The sequence below is a fragment of the Pleurodeles waltl genome, chromosome 1_2, assembly GCF_031143425.1.
Source record: "Pleurodeles waltl isolate 20211129_DDA chromosome 1_2, aPleWal1.hap1.20221129, whole genome shotgun sequence".
NCBI classification, from domain to species: Eukaryota; Metazoa; Chordata; class Amphibia; order Caudata; family Salamandridae; genus Pleurodeles; species Pleurodeles waltl.
In genome coordinates, this window is record NC_090437.1 from 842,601,263 (window position 1) to 842,615,066 (window position 13,804).

A 13,804-nucleotide genomic window follows, 5' to 3' on the forward strand; every position below is an offset into this window, starting at 1 on the left:
TAAGGCAGTTTCTTCCCTATGTGTATAATGGAATGTCACTATAGTTAAAACAGTAAAGCACACTGACTTTCCCTAATAGTGTACACTAGCCTATTGAGGCCTATCCCAGGCGAATACCTAATCCTACAGAGTCCCCATTGCTCCAGGCTACCTGTGCACTGTTACTGGACTGTGCACAACAATGGTCTTCCACGCACAGCCCACACACGTGCACACATGTGTGTACATATGTTCACATGTAACCAGCCAAGTGCCCCTTACCCTTGCTGTGTTGCAGCAGCATTATCTTAAAAGGCGGACACTGGCGGTAAACACACACAGTCATTTTACCATGTGAGTATCGTGGGTGAGACACCAGTGGTGATGCTCACCCACAGTAAAAATTCCAAGAACCGGGTGATCAGAGGAGCAAAAAAATCCATACTGTTGGTGCAGAACCCAGTGCAACAGCCTCTCTCTGCCTTCTCTGCTTCACTCTCTCTGACTCCTTTCTTTTAAGCACTTACCTCAGCTGATTTATTTTGTAAAGTATCTCTCTCTCTCTTTTTTTAAATAAAAAATGTTTATTTAGAGACTTGTCCATAAAACAAATACATGCAATTAAAATTAAAACAGCTTTCACTTCATATTAAATCAAAATTATTCCAATTCCTCAAAACGTCCCAGCCCCACAAGAACATAAAAAAAGCACATATTGGCTAGCTGTTCACTAGCACCATATTTCCTATATGTCAAGTATTTTAAGAACAACATCTTTAAAAATTTACGACACAACCTTACAAATAGAGGACAATCCATTAAAACACATCTACTTGTACATTTAATTGTCTGGTCAAATACACATGTTTTACCATTTTCTTTAAATATCACCACAATATTCGGTATCCCCAAAATGGAATTACATCCTAATCTATACTTTAAAATTTCATATCGAAGAGTTGGATCAGGTAAAGAAATTAAGGTTGGAAGCACATCAGAATTACCTAAAGACTGCAACATTAAAGTGTTTGAACATTTATTAGGTAAATAAACCCTATTCCTTTTCACAGACATCACTAAGGCAGCCTCCTTTAATAACTGCTTTGTGGGGGAATGGTTCCCATCCTTCTAAAGCTTCTGAGGCTGAGAAAATGAGTATCTTTAATTTGTTTAAAACATTCCCTTGCCTACCTATGTTCACTATGTTGGGCCTCCAACTGACAGATCTCTGATAACTTCAAAACTTCATCGTCCATGGGCAACTTATTGCAAAATGTCAAAACATTGATAACCCTGCCATGTGTGACCATGCTAATAAACTAATTTCACAGTGTACACTTCGGATCATTGACCATTTTGGCAATCATAATACTCATTTCAAACAACTACTTTCTACCAGATCTAAATATCTCTAGTTTATGCAAATAATTTCAGAGCCATAAAGTGCTAGTGGTGGAATTTTGTGCAAAAGTGCTTTACCTAAAGGAGTATATAGTAACTCTCTGTGTGTCTTATCAAATTCTATAAGAATCTGACTGTAAAGGTGTTTTTGTTTTATCACTATCAAGAGGGATGGGGAGGTTATAAGGTCCAGTATACAGCCTCCCTAAACACTCAATTATACAAAACAATATTCCTATGGGGGGGGTTTCAATGGTTCAAGAAAAAGCACTTCCTGTTAGAAGCAAGGGCCCTCACACATCCAATGGATGTCATGCTTCATCATAGGGCCAGCTCCTCGTCAGGCCGGCGCTGCAGTGCCTGGCGGGCCCCACAAAGGGGCACTTTGCCGGAGATCTTTTCAAATCAAAGAAAGTGCTGTGATAGGAGTAGGATAGTAGTAGGGCAGCTCTTCTTCCTCAGCTGAAGAGCTGCCCTGCCTGTGCTTTGTGGAGCTATCCTGCAGTTGCTGCTTCTGCCAGAGTAAGAGGGCAAAGACTGGACTTTGTGTGCCTTCCATCTTGAGAAGAAATCTCCAAGGGCTTGATTTAGAGCTTGCCCCCTGTTGTTTGAAGTCCAGGGACAGCAAAGACTTCTCTCTGCCAGCACCTGGAGTCTCTGGAGAGGTGCCCATCCAGTTCCTGGGACCCTGAAAGGAGAAGCTTGCAGCCTAAGAGGAAAAACTCCACTCACATTGTGCCGTGCAAGGAAAAGATCGACGTGACTCCGGTCTGCGGCTGAAGAAACGATGCTCCGCTGACTCTGCGGTTGAAAATCGACGCTTGCCGGAAACGCGACCTAAGAATCGATGCACGGAGCAGGAGAAACGACGCGCAGCATCGCTGACGGAGGCTGGGAGATCGGATCGTGCGCTGCATGGTTTTCGGATCATCGTGTGGCTGGATTTCTGACGCAAACCGTTGTGTGCGGGCAAAAACAACGCAAGGCCTGCCTGGACCTGTGTGCGGACCGAATCGATGCATCGCTCTCCTGCGGAGAGAAGAACCGATGCACGCCGACTCGACAGAAGGGTGAAACAATGCAAGGTCTCGCTCGTGAGTGTTATCAATGCATCACCCGCCCGTGCGGGGTGATTTTTTACGCACACCAGGTACATTTTCACGCTAGCAGCGCTAGTGTGTGTTTAAAACTACTTAAAGACTCTTTTTGCATTTTTATTGATAACTTGACTTGTGGATTGTGGGTTTTTGTCGTTTTGGTCTTGTTTTGTTTCGATAAATATTTTCCATATTTCTAAACCTGTGTTGTGTTATTTTGTAGTGTTTTCATTAAGTTACTGTGTGTGTTGGTACAAATACTTTACACCTAGCACTCTAAAGTTAAGTCTGCCTGCTTGTGCCAAGCTACAAAGGGAGTGAGTGGGGGTTAGCTGAGGGTGATTCTCTTCTACCCTGACTAGAGTGAGTGTCCTTGCTTGGACAGGGGGTAACCTGACTGCCAACCAAAGGCCCCAACAGTCAGTATTCAATTCTAGTTTTCTATCCTTATCTCTTGTAGATGAAGTTCAGAATCTTCCAGAAAAGTTATCAACCTTTGTTCTAATTCTTTATAAATAGATACATTTACCAATATTAACTTTACTTTATCCCTTGGGGCAACTTGTACTTCAGCAATTGCTGTTTGCATCCACTTTTTCCTCAATTTTCCACACCCAATTTATAATTCTTATGGAAAATAAATTAAGCAGACTCCCACTTAATCTCCCTTCTCCAAAAGCATGGCCTGGTTTCCTAGTAGATACAAAGCCATCAATATTAGAGTTCTCTCATGACCATGTCTCCTACAGAAGAAAAATATGGTAATCATATAATACACTCTCAGAAATACCCATTGTTGTGCAGTTCAAGACCTGGCTCTTCAAACAGTAGCACCCCCTGCCCCCACCCCACCCCCAGTGCCTTGAGACCCTACTGGGTGGGTAGTGCGCTTAACAAATTACTGATTGATTGATTGAGTTCTGTAGACCGTGTGTAGTCTAACTGTAGAGTCTTAGATTACGAGAGAATTCCGGATACTATGCAGAAGCATTATAGTTCAAGCTACATTCATCATGAACAAGGCCATATAGGCCATGATGATGGCTGGTTAACTCTTACTTATTTTGTTGGCCCTGATATGAGATTCCATTGTTTGAAAAAATGATATGTAAATTTCCATTATTAATTTAAGATTGTGACCCTGATTCATCCTGATGTATTCTTCTAAACTTTAGGGTGTTTGTTTCTACAGGATGGCATACATACACCTGATTTTTTTAATAAACCACTATGTTGTGATAAGGACCTGACCCCAAGGTTTTTTAAAGATATCCTTCAGGTCCCAAATCTATTGATAAGCCTATCTTACTCAGACCCTCTTCTGCTTTGCATAGAAGGTTTCCAATCAGACGACTAACATTCTAGTATTGTAACTTCGCTCTCTTCCTCAGTGACCTTAAATCCCACAGCTTTCACATCAGATGAGCAAATGTCTGTAAAGCTTGGTACTTGCTTAAACAATTCTAGCAACTTAGACCTATTCAAAGGAAAAAGCTTTTTTGCCTTTTTTTCTCTGCATATGACAATCAAAGCCAGATTACATTGGCTATATCTGCCGGGGACCTGTTTTTTAACCTATTTACATTCTGATTTTCAGGAGACTCTAGCTGGTGGCTGCTTTACTTTTAGTTTCAGATAATTTTCCATAATGCACGTAGGTGTCTTACTTTCCTGCTTATTAATTAAGGGATTTATAAACCTATGCATCATAGCAGTATTTCCCTTTTCCTCATCATGCAACTTACTATTCATTACACAATTGTGCTTTAGCTCAATCACTTTTTCCTTTTGATCCTTGGGGAAGCGTTAAGATCTGGCATTACTTTTAAATTTTTATACGCCTTCTAACTTAGCTTCTTTTGGTATCCCGATAAAAGAGGCTGTAGTTTGAGGACAATTTTAGAAACCCTGTAGCTGCAGTCTTTAATCAACGTTTGGATATATAAACTGACCCCGTTCTCTCTCCCTGTGTTATGGGGGGAACTGATGCATCACAATTATGTCTGTTCTTCCACTAGCAGTGTAGCACCTTCTGGGACCGACTTGTATCAATGAAAACTGTTTACCGCCTTTGTCTTTGGCCCTCCATACTGCAAACCCTCAAACTAGGGACCAAAATGAATCTTATTAGCATTTGACCCTCAGAAAAATAAGGCAGATCACTCAACGGTTGACTCAAGAGGGGGTGCTATTGGATAGAAACTTAGAACTCAGCAACACTCTATAACACTAAATAAAGCACTGCCCACCTAGTGTTTTCACTTTACAGTGGAAAAGTACTTCAGTACATACATAACTAAATATTACACTTTACTAATTCAACCGGCCTCATGTGCTGTCCTCAACAAGGACACTAAAGTGTCTCCAAATCCATTTTTCACTGCACATTCTTGCACTGTAAACTCACACTGACCTTTACCTGTGTAACAGTTTTTCTTATTCTCTCAGTCATCTCTTTCACCCGAGGTGCTGAGGCTCACCACTTCTATTCAATTGTGATTTGGGTATTGTTAGCATTCTCTATACCTATAATGCGTTTTGTGGAAAAAGAATTCTGATTCAAATCTTAGGGCACTCTAAAGGGAATATTTTGTTGAGTTTCTCCTGAGCGCTGATTCAGGCACCCACAGTATCCTCTTTCAGTGCTTTAACTATTCAACCTTGGCAGCTATGTCTCCACCAATGACATTAGACTGACAAATTGTATGTCTGCACGTTCTCCCATGCTGTAACTTTGAACCACTCTTTAGAGCCGTCCACTTCTTATTAAATCTTTTATTCATATTGTTTGTGTAACAGAAACGGGGCCAGTATGTAAGTCCAATTGAAGGCTATAAATATATGATCAGTTTATCTTGGAACTGGAATGCAGTGATCCGTCACTACTGTCAACTAATGTGAGGATCTAGTGCCACATTTAAGGCCTGTTTTGCGTCACGTGCAAGAGTGACACAAACCTTAAGTGAGATTTATGAAGCCACACGTGGCTGTGCGTGACTTCATTAATCTCAAATAATTTAACACAGCGCAAGTTGCTGCATTATATTACTTTGTGCTAGGGAGGCGCTTCCATGGACGTTGCGTGGATGTTCCCACACAACATCCATGGATTTTGTCACATTCCCAGATTTACAAAAACTTGTAAACCTGGGAATGTGCAAAAAAGATACTCCTCCCCAGGAGAGGCGTAACAAGGAGAAATATATGTATTTCTGCTCGTTTTTTCCTCTTTCTATGTGTGCTGCATTCTGCAACACACTTTATAAAGAGGAAACAGCCTTTCAGGATTGTTTTTGTGCAGGGTGGTGTATCTTCTTGCCCAAAAACAATCCTGCCTCTTGGTGCAAGGGTGCCTGAGTTGCTGCTAAGCCACCGAAAGAGCTCCAGCGCAGGGGGGAAAGGCCAGAATTGCGCCGTATTGAATAGCTACGGCTCATTCCTGCCCTTACTCTGTCATGCAGGACAGGGCAGCAAGGTGACTTGCTGCTCTGCCCCGCGTCTCAAACATATGGGCCCTAGTTTGGTTGATCCCAGGGCAGCCAGAAGTTACTGGGCCATAAAAGTATCAAATTGTTTATCTCTGGTGTCCTTGGGCCTCCGTACCTCAGACCCTCAAACTGGGGACCAAGTACCCCTTATGACACTTAACTGGCAGGTTAGTGTGTTGTGCATGGGTGATGCAGGATATGACGTGGAATTTACATGAAAATGGAAGCGTACTTTCTTAAGCACATGATGAAAATCTAAGCACTAAATCATGAATTTATTCAAATTACAGGGGGATCATCAGTTTGGAACCTCTCTTTGGGGGTCTTTGAAGAACATTCAGGATGCAAATTAGCTATGCTAAAGATTTGTCAGCGGGGTAACTAACTCCACTAACCTTGTCTGTTTCTGTTATATGCAAGATTCCATGCCACCCTTTACGCACCTGCAACGGTTTACTTGGTAAACATGAAACACCCAACTTATTTAAAATTACCTCTCTACTGTTTTCCAGGTGCATTCCCATCACTTCCTGTCTTTGCGGGGTGTTTTTTGAGGACGCCGATACTACAATAATTTCACTATCCACCCAATCTAGACATGCCACATCATCCTTCCACCTCTGTCTGACACCAAAGGAATCAGCCAATGGCTGTCCAACCACCATACTGCAAGCTAAAGAAATATTAAAGATAACAAATTTCTCTAACATCAGAGCATGCCAGATACCTTGGCCCATGTACCCAACGTTCTTCTGTCCAAAATCTTCAGGAGGATTCCTTCCTGGATACAAGTGACAGAAGTCTTCCCTTTCTGGAAGTTGCAAATCTCCCCACTTTCTCCAACAGGGTAATCTTATTCTCCCTGGACTATTCACATTGTTCACTGGGCCTTTGAAATGCCACTGGGGGCACAGTAAGTAACTCTACTCAGCCAGGCATTTTAAAGGTTACAATTAAATAGTGTCCGGCTCATGATAGAATCCAGCTATAGTAGAAATAAACTTAGATCTGGATTCTACATCCAGGAAAATATAAGCAAAGTCGTGATTCTGGTCCTTGTAGCTTGAGCCAACCCAAAGTCACATAAAGTTAAAAGAGCTGTAAATACACCAGATCATAAATGAACACAAAAGAAACTGTATCATTCTTTTCAGTGCCCATTTCTGTTATAACAATTCAATTTGCTCCACATCTGTCATGGTGCTACTTTTGCACAAATGCCAGGATGAGTCAGACAGTCTTCCATGCTCAAATTGCACTTAGACTTGTGTGTTCACACATATCACACACAACTCGCTCACAGCTCCTTACCTCAAGTGTCCACTGGCACCTGGCCTTCTATTAAAAGATGGACCATGCAGATTGTAGCTCATGCTCAATTTACACAGAGCATGGGGTGAGGCTCCATGTGTAGGTCTCATGCAACCCCAGAAGTCAAACACCAAAGGTCCTAAGGTGAAAACCTAGTTCTTGTCATGGGTAAAACTCAGTTCACTACATTCCTTTATCTGCCTTCCCTCTCAGTTTCTCTTGCCTGGTCCCGCTGTGTCTGCTCCCCTCCCCTTTATTCTCTCTTCACGCCACTTTCTTTCTTTCTCTCTCTCTCTCTCTCTAGCTCTCTCTGTATCCCTTCTCTGCTTCTGTCTCTTTCTCTTTCCCCATCACTTTCATTTACTCTGTCCCTCTCTTACAACCTGTTTTTCTCACTTTTTGAATCTTGCACATTTCCCCTCTCTTTCGTGTTTTTTTCTCTCAATCTCTCGCTGTCTACCAGACTTCGACCTCTTTACCTCACTCATGCTTCTCTCGCTTTCCATCTCTCACACTGTCTACCCTCCACCCACTATATTCCTTTGTCTCTCCACTCTCTAGTTTTCTGTCACATCCCTGCCAGCTTCCTCCCCTCTCTGTAGCATCGTATATATACATTTCTTCCCTCTTGCATGCTTCCCGTCTCTCTCACTTCCGTCCAAACACTTCTCTCTTTCCTTTTTTTCACACCAATCCTGTCTCTACTTTGTCTTTCTCCTTAATTTTCAACCTCCTCTCTTACATTCTCTCTCTCTCACCATTCCTCACCTTTTCCTGCCAGTGGAGCTTGGTGGCTGCTGGCTGCTATTTAGACACTGAGCACAAGGAATGCTTGATGTAGAGAGTTGTACTGCTGCACACTTCCTTTGATGTGCAGCAATTTAAAGAACGGTGAGGCAAGTCATAGGCTGGCCGCGAAAAAGTATATTTTCTTTACCCCGCACAGGTCAGAAACCTACATCTCTAAAGATGGATAGTATAGAGATGTATTTTTATTACTGTGAGACAAAAGTCACCGGCTCACAGCCTTTTCAACTTGTCTCTCACCTTCCCTCATATGAATTTCTGCTTCAGTGTTTATAACTTCTCTAGCAGCATCAAAACATGTCAGGAACTCACATGCTTCACATCATACAAAATTCAGCATGGATCATATTTGCATATAGCCTTCAATGAATGGGGTTATATTTTAGAGCGGCAACCCACCTGGGGATGGTGGGACACCCCCAGAGAATGAAGTTATTGCATGATATACATGCTAGTGACTCAACACAGTGTCTCTATATCCCATTGACATTAACCATGTATTTACAATCTTACTCATAAATCAAACCAGCTCAATACGTCGTCTGCCTGTCCCAATGGTGGGGAAGCTGCCAGTTCTGATGCTTAAGCGACGATAAAGAATTAACGGAAGAGGCTCGTAATCTGGAGTCCTTCCCCACTAATAAAGCATTGCCCGAAAGAGCTAACACTTTCTAACAACCTTAAATATTGGAATAGCATTTTATCAGGATGTACTGCTGCAGTCCTTAGCACTGTGAAGGCTGCTTCAGGAAGGCCTCTGTAACACTTCTAGGAAATACTCGTACTTCTGGCGCCCTCTAACGCTGAGAAGGCATGGCTGGAGGAAGCTGACACAATCTAGTTTCCTAAAACACTGAGACAGCATACTGTAGTAAAAGTGCACAGCAGCAGTGGCTGTTGGTGAAAATTACATTGGAGGGGTGCAAAACGCATACAGAAAAAACTACACATAAAATACCCAAGAACATACACGCTAATATAAATATGAAAAAAATCACTTACCTCACTCAATGTTCTGCAGCACATCTCCGTTGTTCTGCAGCACGGCCTCAGAGCATGAAGCCCACAGCCAACTCGCTCATCAAATCAAGACGCTGTTTTCATGCTGTTATATATTTACTCGTGTCGGTCGCCACTAGGTAGTTATAGTTAGGACTTTTATTTTTTACATAGACAGAGTGTTTTTTGTTTTGCCAATAACTTTGGCACCGCTTGGCGAATCTTCACAAAATTTTCCAAACGTATACTTTGGTCAGTTTAGTTGCTTTCTAGTTAGCTTTAGGGTGATCCGTTAAGTGGGGGTGGGCCAAGAAAAAGGGGGTTTCCAAAACACTTTTTCGCCCAGTCTGTGTCAGTGGATTTTTTCACATTTTTTAACACGAATGCAGCCCAAATCGCTAAATGGAATTACACCACATTTGGCAGAAAGCTAGATCTTAGTCCCAAAACATGCTTTTTGTGATTTGGTGTAAATCAGTTCTGTAGTTTCTGAAATATTAGAGTTTAAAAAATATAGATATAGAGGGCTGCAGATTCTAATATTGGGGGGGGGGAAGCAAGGCCCTGATTAGCTGGCCACAACCTGACAGCAAAGTTGCAGCAGCCATTTTCTTTTGTCACATCAGCTCAGGGGGTGGGAAATGATCAGTGAAAAAACACACAAGGGGTCAGGATATAGGTATAATGGCACAGGAGCATCTCCCCACTGGCTAAGAGCAAGCACCTGAGAAATAAAAGCTAGCGTGTGAAGGGAGGGGCGGGACTGCGCAGACTCCAACGCAGTGTCTGAGTGACAGACCAAGCTGCTCAGACCAATCGTGACATTGTTAAGTATAGTATGAGAGCAGCACCAGGATTGCCTGGGGTGCCAACACTTCCTGGTTTGAAGTCTTGTTAGCCAATTAGAGCTGTGCATTTGCCATGCATGAGCTTTTAATCTTCACAAAGTTGTTGCGGCCAGAGATATCCAAATTTGTTTTCCCTTTAATATCTAAAAAAAACTGAACGGATTTACACCAAATAAGTGAAAGCACCATCTGCTTACCGAAAGTTAGATTTCTGCCAAATTTGTTGTAATTCTGTCCAGTAGTTCGGGCTGTAGTCCTATCTAAAAGTCCTATGGGAATCAATATAGGAAACACAACTTTTTTGATCCACCTTTTTCTCTGCCCCCACTTGACGGATCCGCCCAAACTTTCTGTGCGCAACAAGAATGACTGGGACACTTCTTTTGGAAAATGTCATGAAGATTCATCAAATGGTGCAATAGATAAAAGAAATAGGCATGGACCAAAGTATAGCTACCTTGTGGTGACTGCCACTAGGCTTTATATATATATATATATATATATATATATATATATATATATATATATATATATATATATATATATATATATATATATATATATATATATATATTTCCAAGATTTTTTTTTTAAAAAGGCAGTCTCCAGCCCTTTTCTTTTACTTGGCCCCAGGGTGGGCCATGTCCCGGTGGCAATGGGGAATTGAAAAGGGGGGGGGGGAGGGGTGCACAGGGCCTCCCTCCTAGGGTTCGCATTAGCCCCAGGGACCACCACCTCTCCGAGGCAAAATCTTTATTTAAAATTGGCCTCCCCCAAGGCCCTGGGGACCCCCACCTCCCGGGTTAAATATAAAATCTATGCGGGCCCCCTTGGCCACTCCTGCACCCTCTAGGACCATCATGTCCCTGTAGCAATTGATTTCAATTAAGGGGGAGCCATGCCGCCCCCCCCCCCCCCAGGGTCTGCACCTCCCAGGGACTGAAATAACAAGATGAAAGGGGTCAGTTGCAGACCCCCCACCCCGGGGAACACCACCACCTCCTTGGGGCTGTAAGGTTGGAGGGGGCCATGCAACCCCCCTCATGAAGCCAATAATGGCCCTGGGGACCGCTACCCCCCAGGGCCAGCTCCTGCTATGTCCGCGGGACAAAGTTGTTTGCCCTGACTTGGCGGGAGCTTTGACAGCTCCAGCCAAGTCAGAGCAAACACTCAGCTTCCAGCGGGCTGGAATTATCAAAGTGCTCTTTCTGCAGAGATGCAGGCAGGGAAAGAGATGAAATGATTGCTTTTGAAGACAGGGAGCTGCATGTCTAGCAGCTCCTTGTGTGCAAAAGCAATGCCGGAGGCGGTGAGCCGGATTGGACTGCGGGAGCCTTGAGGCTCCCCCTACTGTCCCATTCCACACTTGGTGCCCTGGAGGGCACCCAGAAAAGATGGCCACTTTCCTGGAAAAGCTGTATATGTGTTAGCCGGCTCATTCTGCAAAGATGTAAAGCTGGAGTGGTTTTGGAGGGATTGGACCCGGAAGAGTTTGGGGAGGAGTTTGAGTTTACTTGATCGTACCTTGTCCGCCTGTTTGATTGTTGGTACATGTATTGGTCAATTAAGCTATTTTTAAAATATATTTGAACAATACAGTCAGTATGCTGACCTCCATCCAATCAGTTTATTGACTTCTGGATCCTCTAAGCCAGAGGTTCTTAACCTGCGTACCTCCACGTAATCATTGCTGGAACCTGGGCACCCACACTGAATCATTCTTGGGATCCAGGGACTCCCATTGAGTCATTACTGGAAGACTGGGACCCCTGCCTAAACTCTTTTGATGATTTGAACCGCAAAAAAGTACACAAAATATACAGAAGCAAGCATTCATCAAACAAATTCACAAATGATGAAATATTTTATTTAATGCACACACAATTTACAAACAAATACAAAATAAATCCAACTTTTAATTTGAATAGGAAGCTTCAAGCTTTTCTAAATTCAATTGAGGCCACTCATTGTTTCTACTATATTCTGTTTATTGCACTTACACTTCTCAGAAGCATGAATCTCAGCATACCAACTGCCTCCAGTTTCCAAATTCTTCACATTTACAGAATATTTCAAAATGTTCATTTGTATATTTTGCCTCTTTATTTATATACACGTTATTATTATGTTAATGTTATTTAATTTTCTAAGCAGTCACGGACCCCTTGAGTAGGCTTCACGGACTCCCAGGGGTCACCAGACCACAGGGGTTAGAACCACTGCTCTAAGCCATAAAGCTCTACACGGGCTGGAGCCACCGTATCTTACCATGATGCAACTTGCCTGTTAACCAACTTGGCATTGCGGATCAACGTCCCAAACATGCTGATCGTCCATTAGCCTAAGCACAATCATTTTGGAAATAGATGCCTGCATTATCAAGATTCCTCAATCCAAAATCGGAAGTGCAAACTTCTTTATCCTTGTTTCCAGCTTTCTCGCCTTATTACCTTTACACTTTGCCCTCTGTCTGCATGAGTGCTAGAGAAAAACACACATATCAAATAAATAAGTCAATTTTAGCATGCTTTATTACAACTGCTTCCAAACCTGAACATCCTCAGTGCTGTCACACACAGCCAACATCAGACATCCCAGACAGGTAGGAGTCACATCACATATAATTATTTCTAAACATGCCAGTTTTCTACAGTACTAAGCAGATATAAAAAATATAGATACACAATGGGCTTCTAGAAATCACTGGCATGTTGTGGGAGTCGAGTTTTTCTAAAATGAATCCTATTTTGCTTCTAGCGGATTGCTCTTTTAGTATCTAGGCGTATTTGTTGCATCACAAGCAAATGCTTCTAATGATGAAGGCATTTATTTGGTGAAACCAAGTGTGGACTTAATCTTTGTCTTTGTTTTAGTGGGACAAAGCTTTATCGGTGGCACCAGGAGTATCTATGAAGTACTGGAAGAAGTTAACACAGAGGTAAGGCCCCACATCATTATACTGAGCTGAAATGTCAATGTGAATAGGGGCATTATGAATGCATCATAAAACAGTGTTAAAATAGTGTTAACATTGAATTTCTCGAGATTACAGACAATATTTTTTAATCTGAAGGGAGCCACTTTGATGCAGAAAAGAAAGTTGAAAAGTGTTGGCATTTTATCTGCATAAACCTTGGCATATTGCGTTTTCTTGATGCTACTTCTTTGTTTGCGCATTCCCCAGATCGTCTTCCTTCACTTCACTCTAGATAGTTACAAAAGGCCCCTGATGCCTATCTTTTGAGAGATGTATTCTCCATGCTTCCGGTCGTTTGCAAGACAGCACCAAACTCTACATAGTGATCAGGATCACTCCTGGACCAAATTTGTGGGCAGTCAGAAATGGACAAGACCCACTGGGTTTAGTTTTCGTGAATTTGGTGCTTTCGACATTGTCCCATAATCTCATGTCAAATGAACCTAATATGCAATCTATTGAGTGTTATAGTATGTGCTGAGGAAATGCATGATAATCACATCTATCACTATTTACTCTCCCTGCTTTGTGGTCAGATTGTCAGCAGGACTAACAACCTTTCTCCCAAAATGCCTTGGAGTCCGGCACATCCAAAACAAGTATTTCCACCTGCACTGGTCTCAAAATTCCTATTCCATGCTCGCACAGTGAATTAAGCACTCACTATTGACGTTTGTGTATGTGACTTGCAAGCCACGAGTTTGATTTCCATCAGTGCCGTCTCACCCTTCATTCTTCTATCAATCCCATGATGTTCCCACGTAATACTTGTTATTTTTCTCTGTGTGTCCGAAGGTTGTATAGTAATAAATCCTTTGTGTATCCCTACATCAATGAGCACTTTCACATTCAGTCATCTAGTGACCCCAATGGGGGATGGGTGGGTCAATTGCTGGA

At 42.4% G+C, this 13,804-nt stretch overlaps 1 protein-coding gene across 2 annotated transcripts in view; it reads left to right on the forward strand.

Moving 5' to 3' along the window:
- WDR17 (WD repeat domain 17) overlaps positions 1-13,804 on the forward strand; it is an 811,699-nt gene that overhangs the window by 401,196 nt on the left and 396,699 nt on the right. For both annotated transcript variants that reach the window (XM_069244628.1, XM_069244620.1), the window contains exon 18: positions 12,804-12,868. In XM_069244628.1, coding sequence (XP_069100729.1) covers positions 12,804-12,868 — 65 coding nt within the window. The remainder of the gene's footprint in view (positions 1-12,803; positions 12,869-13,804) is intronic.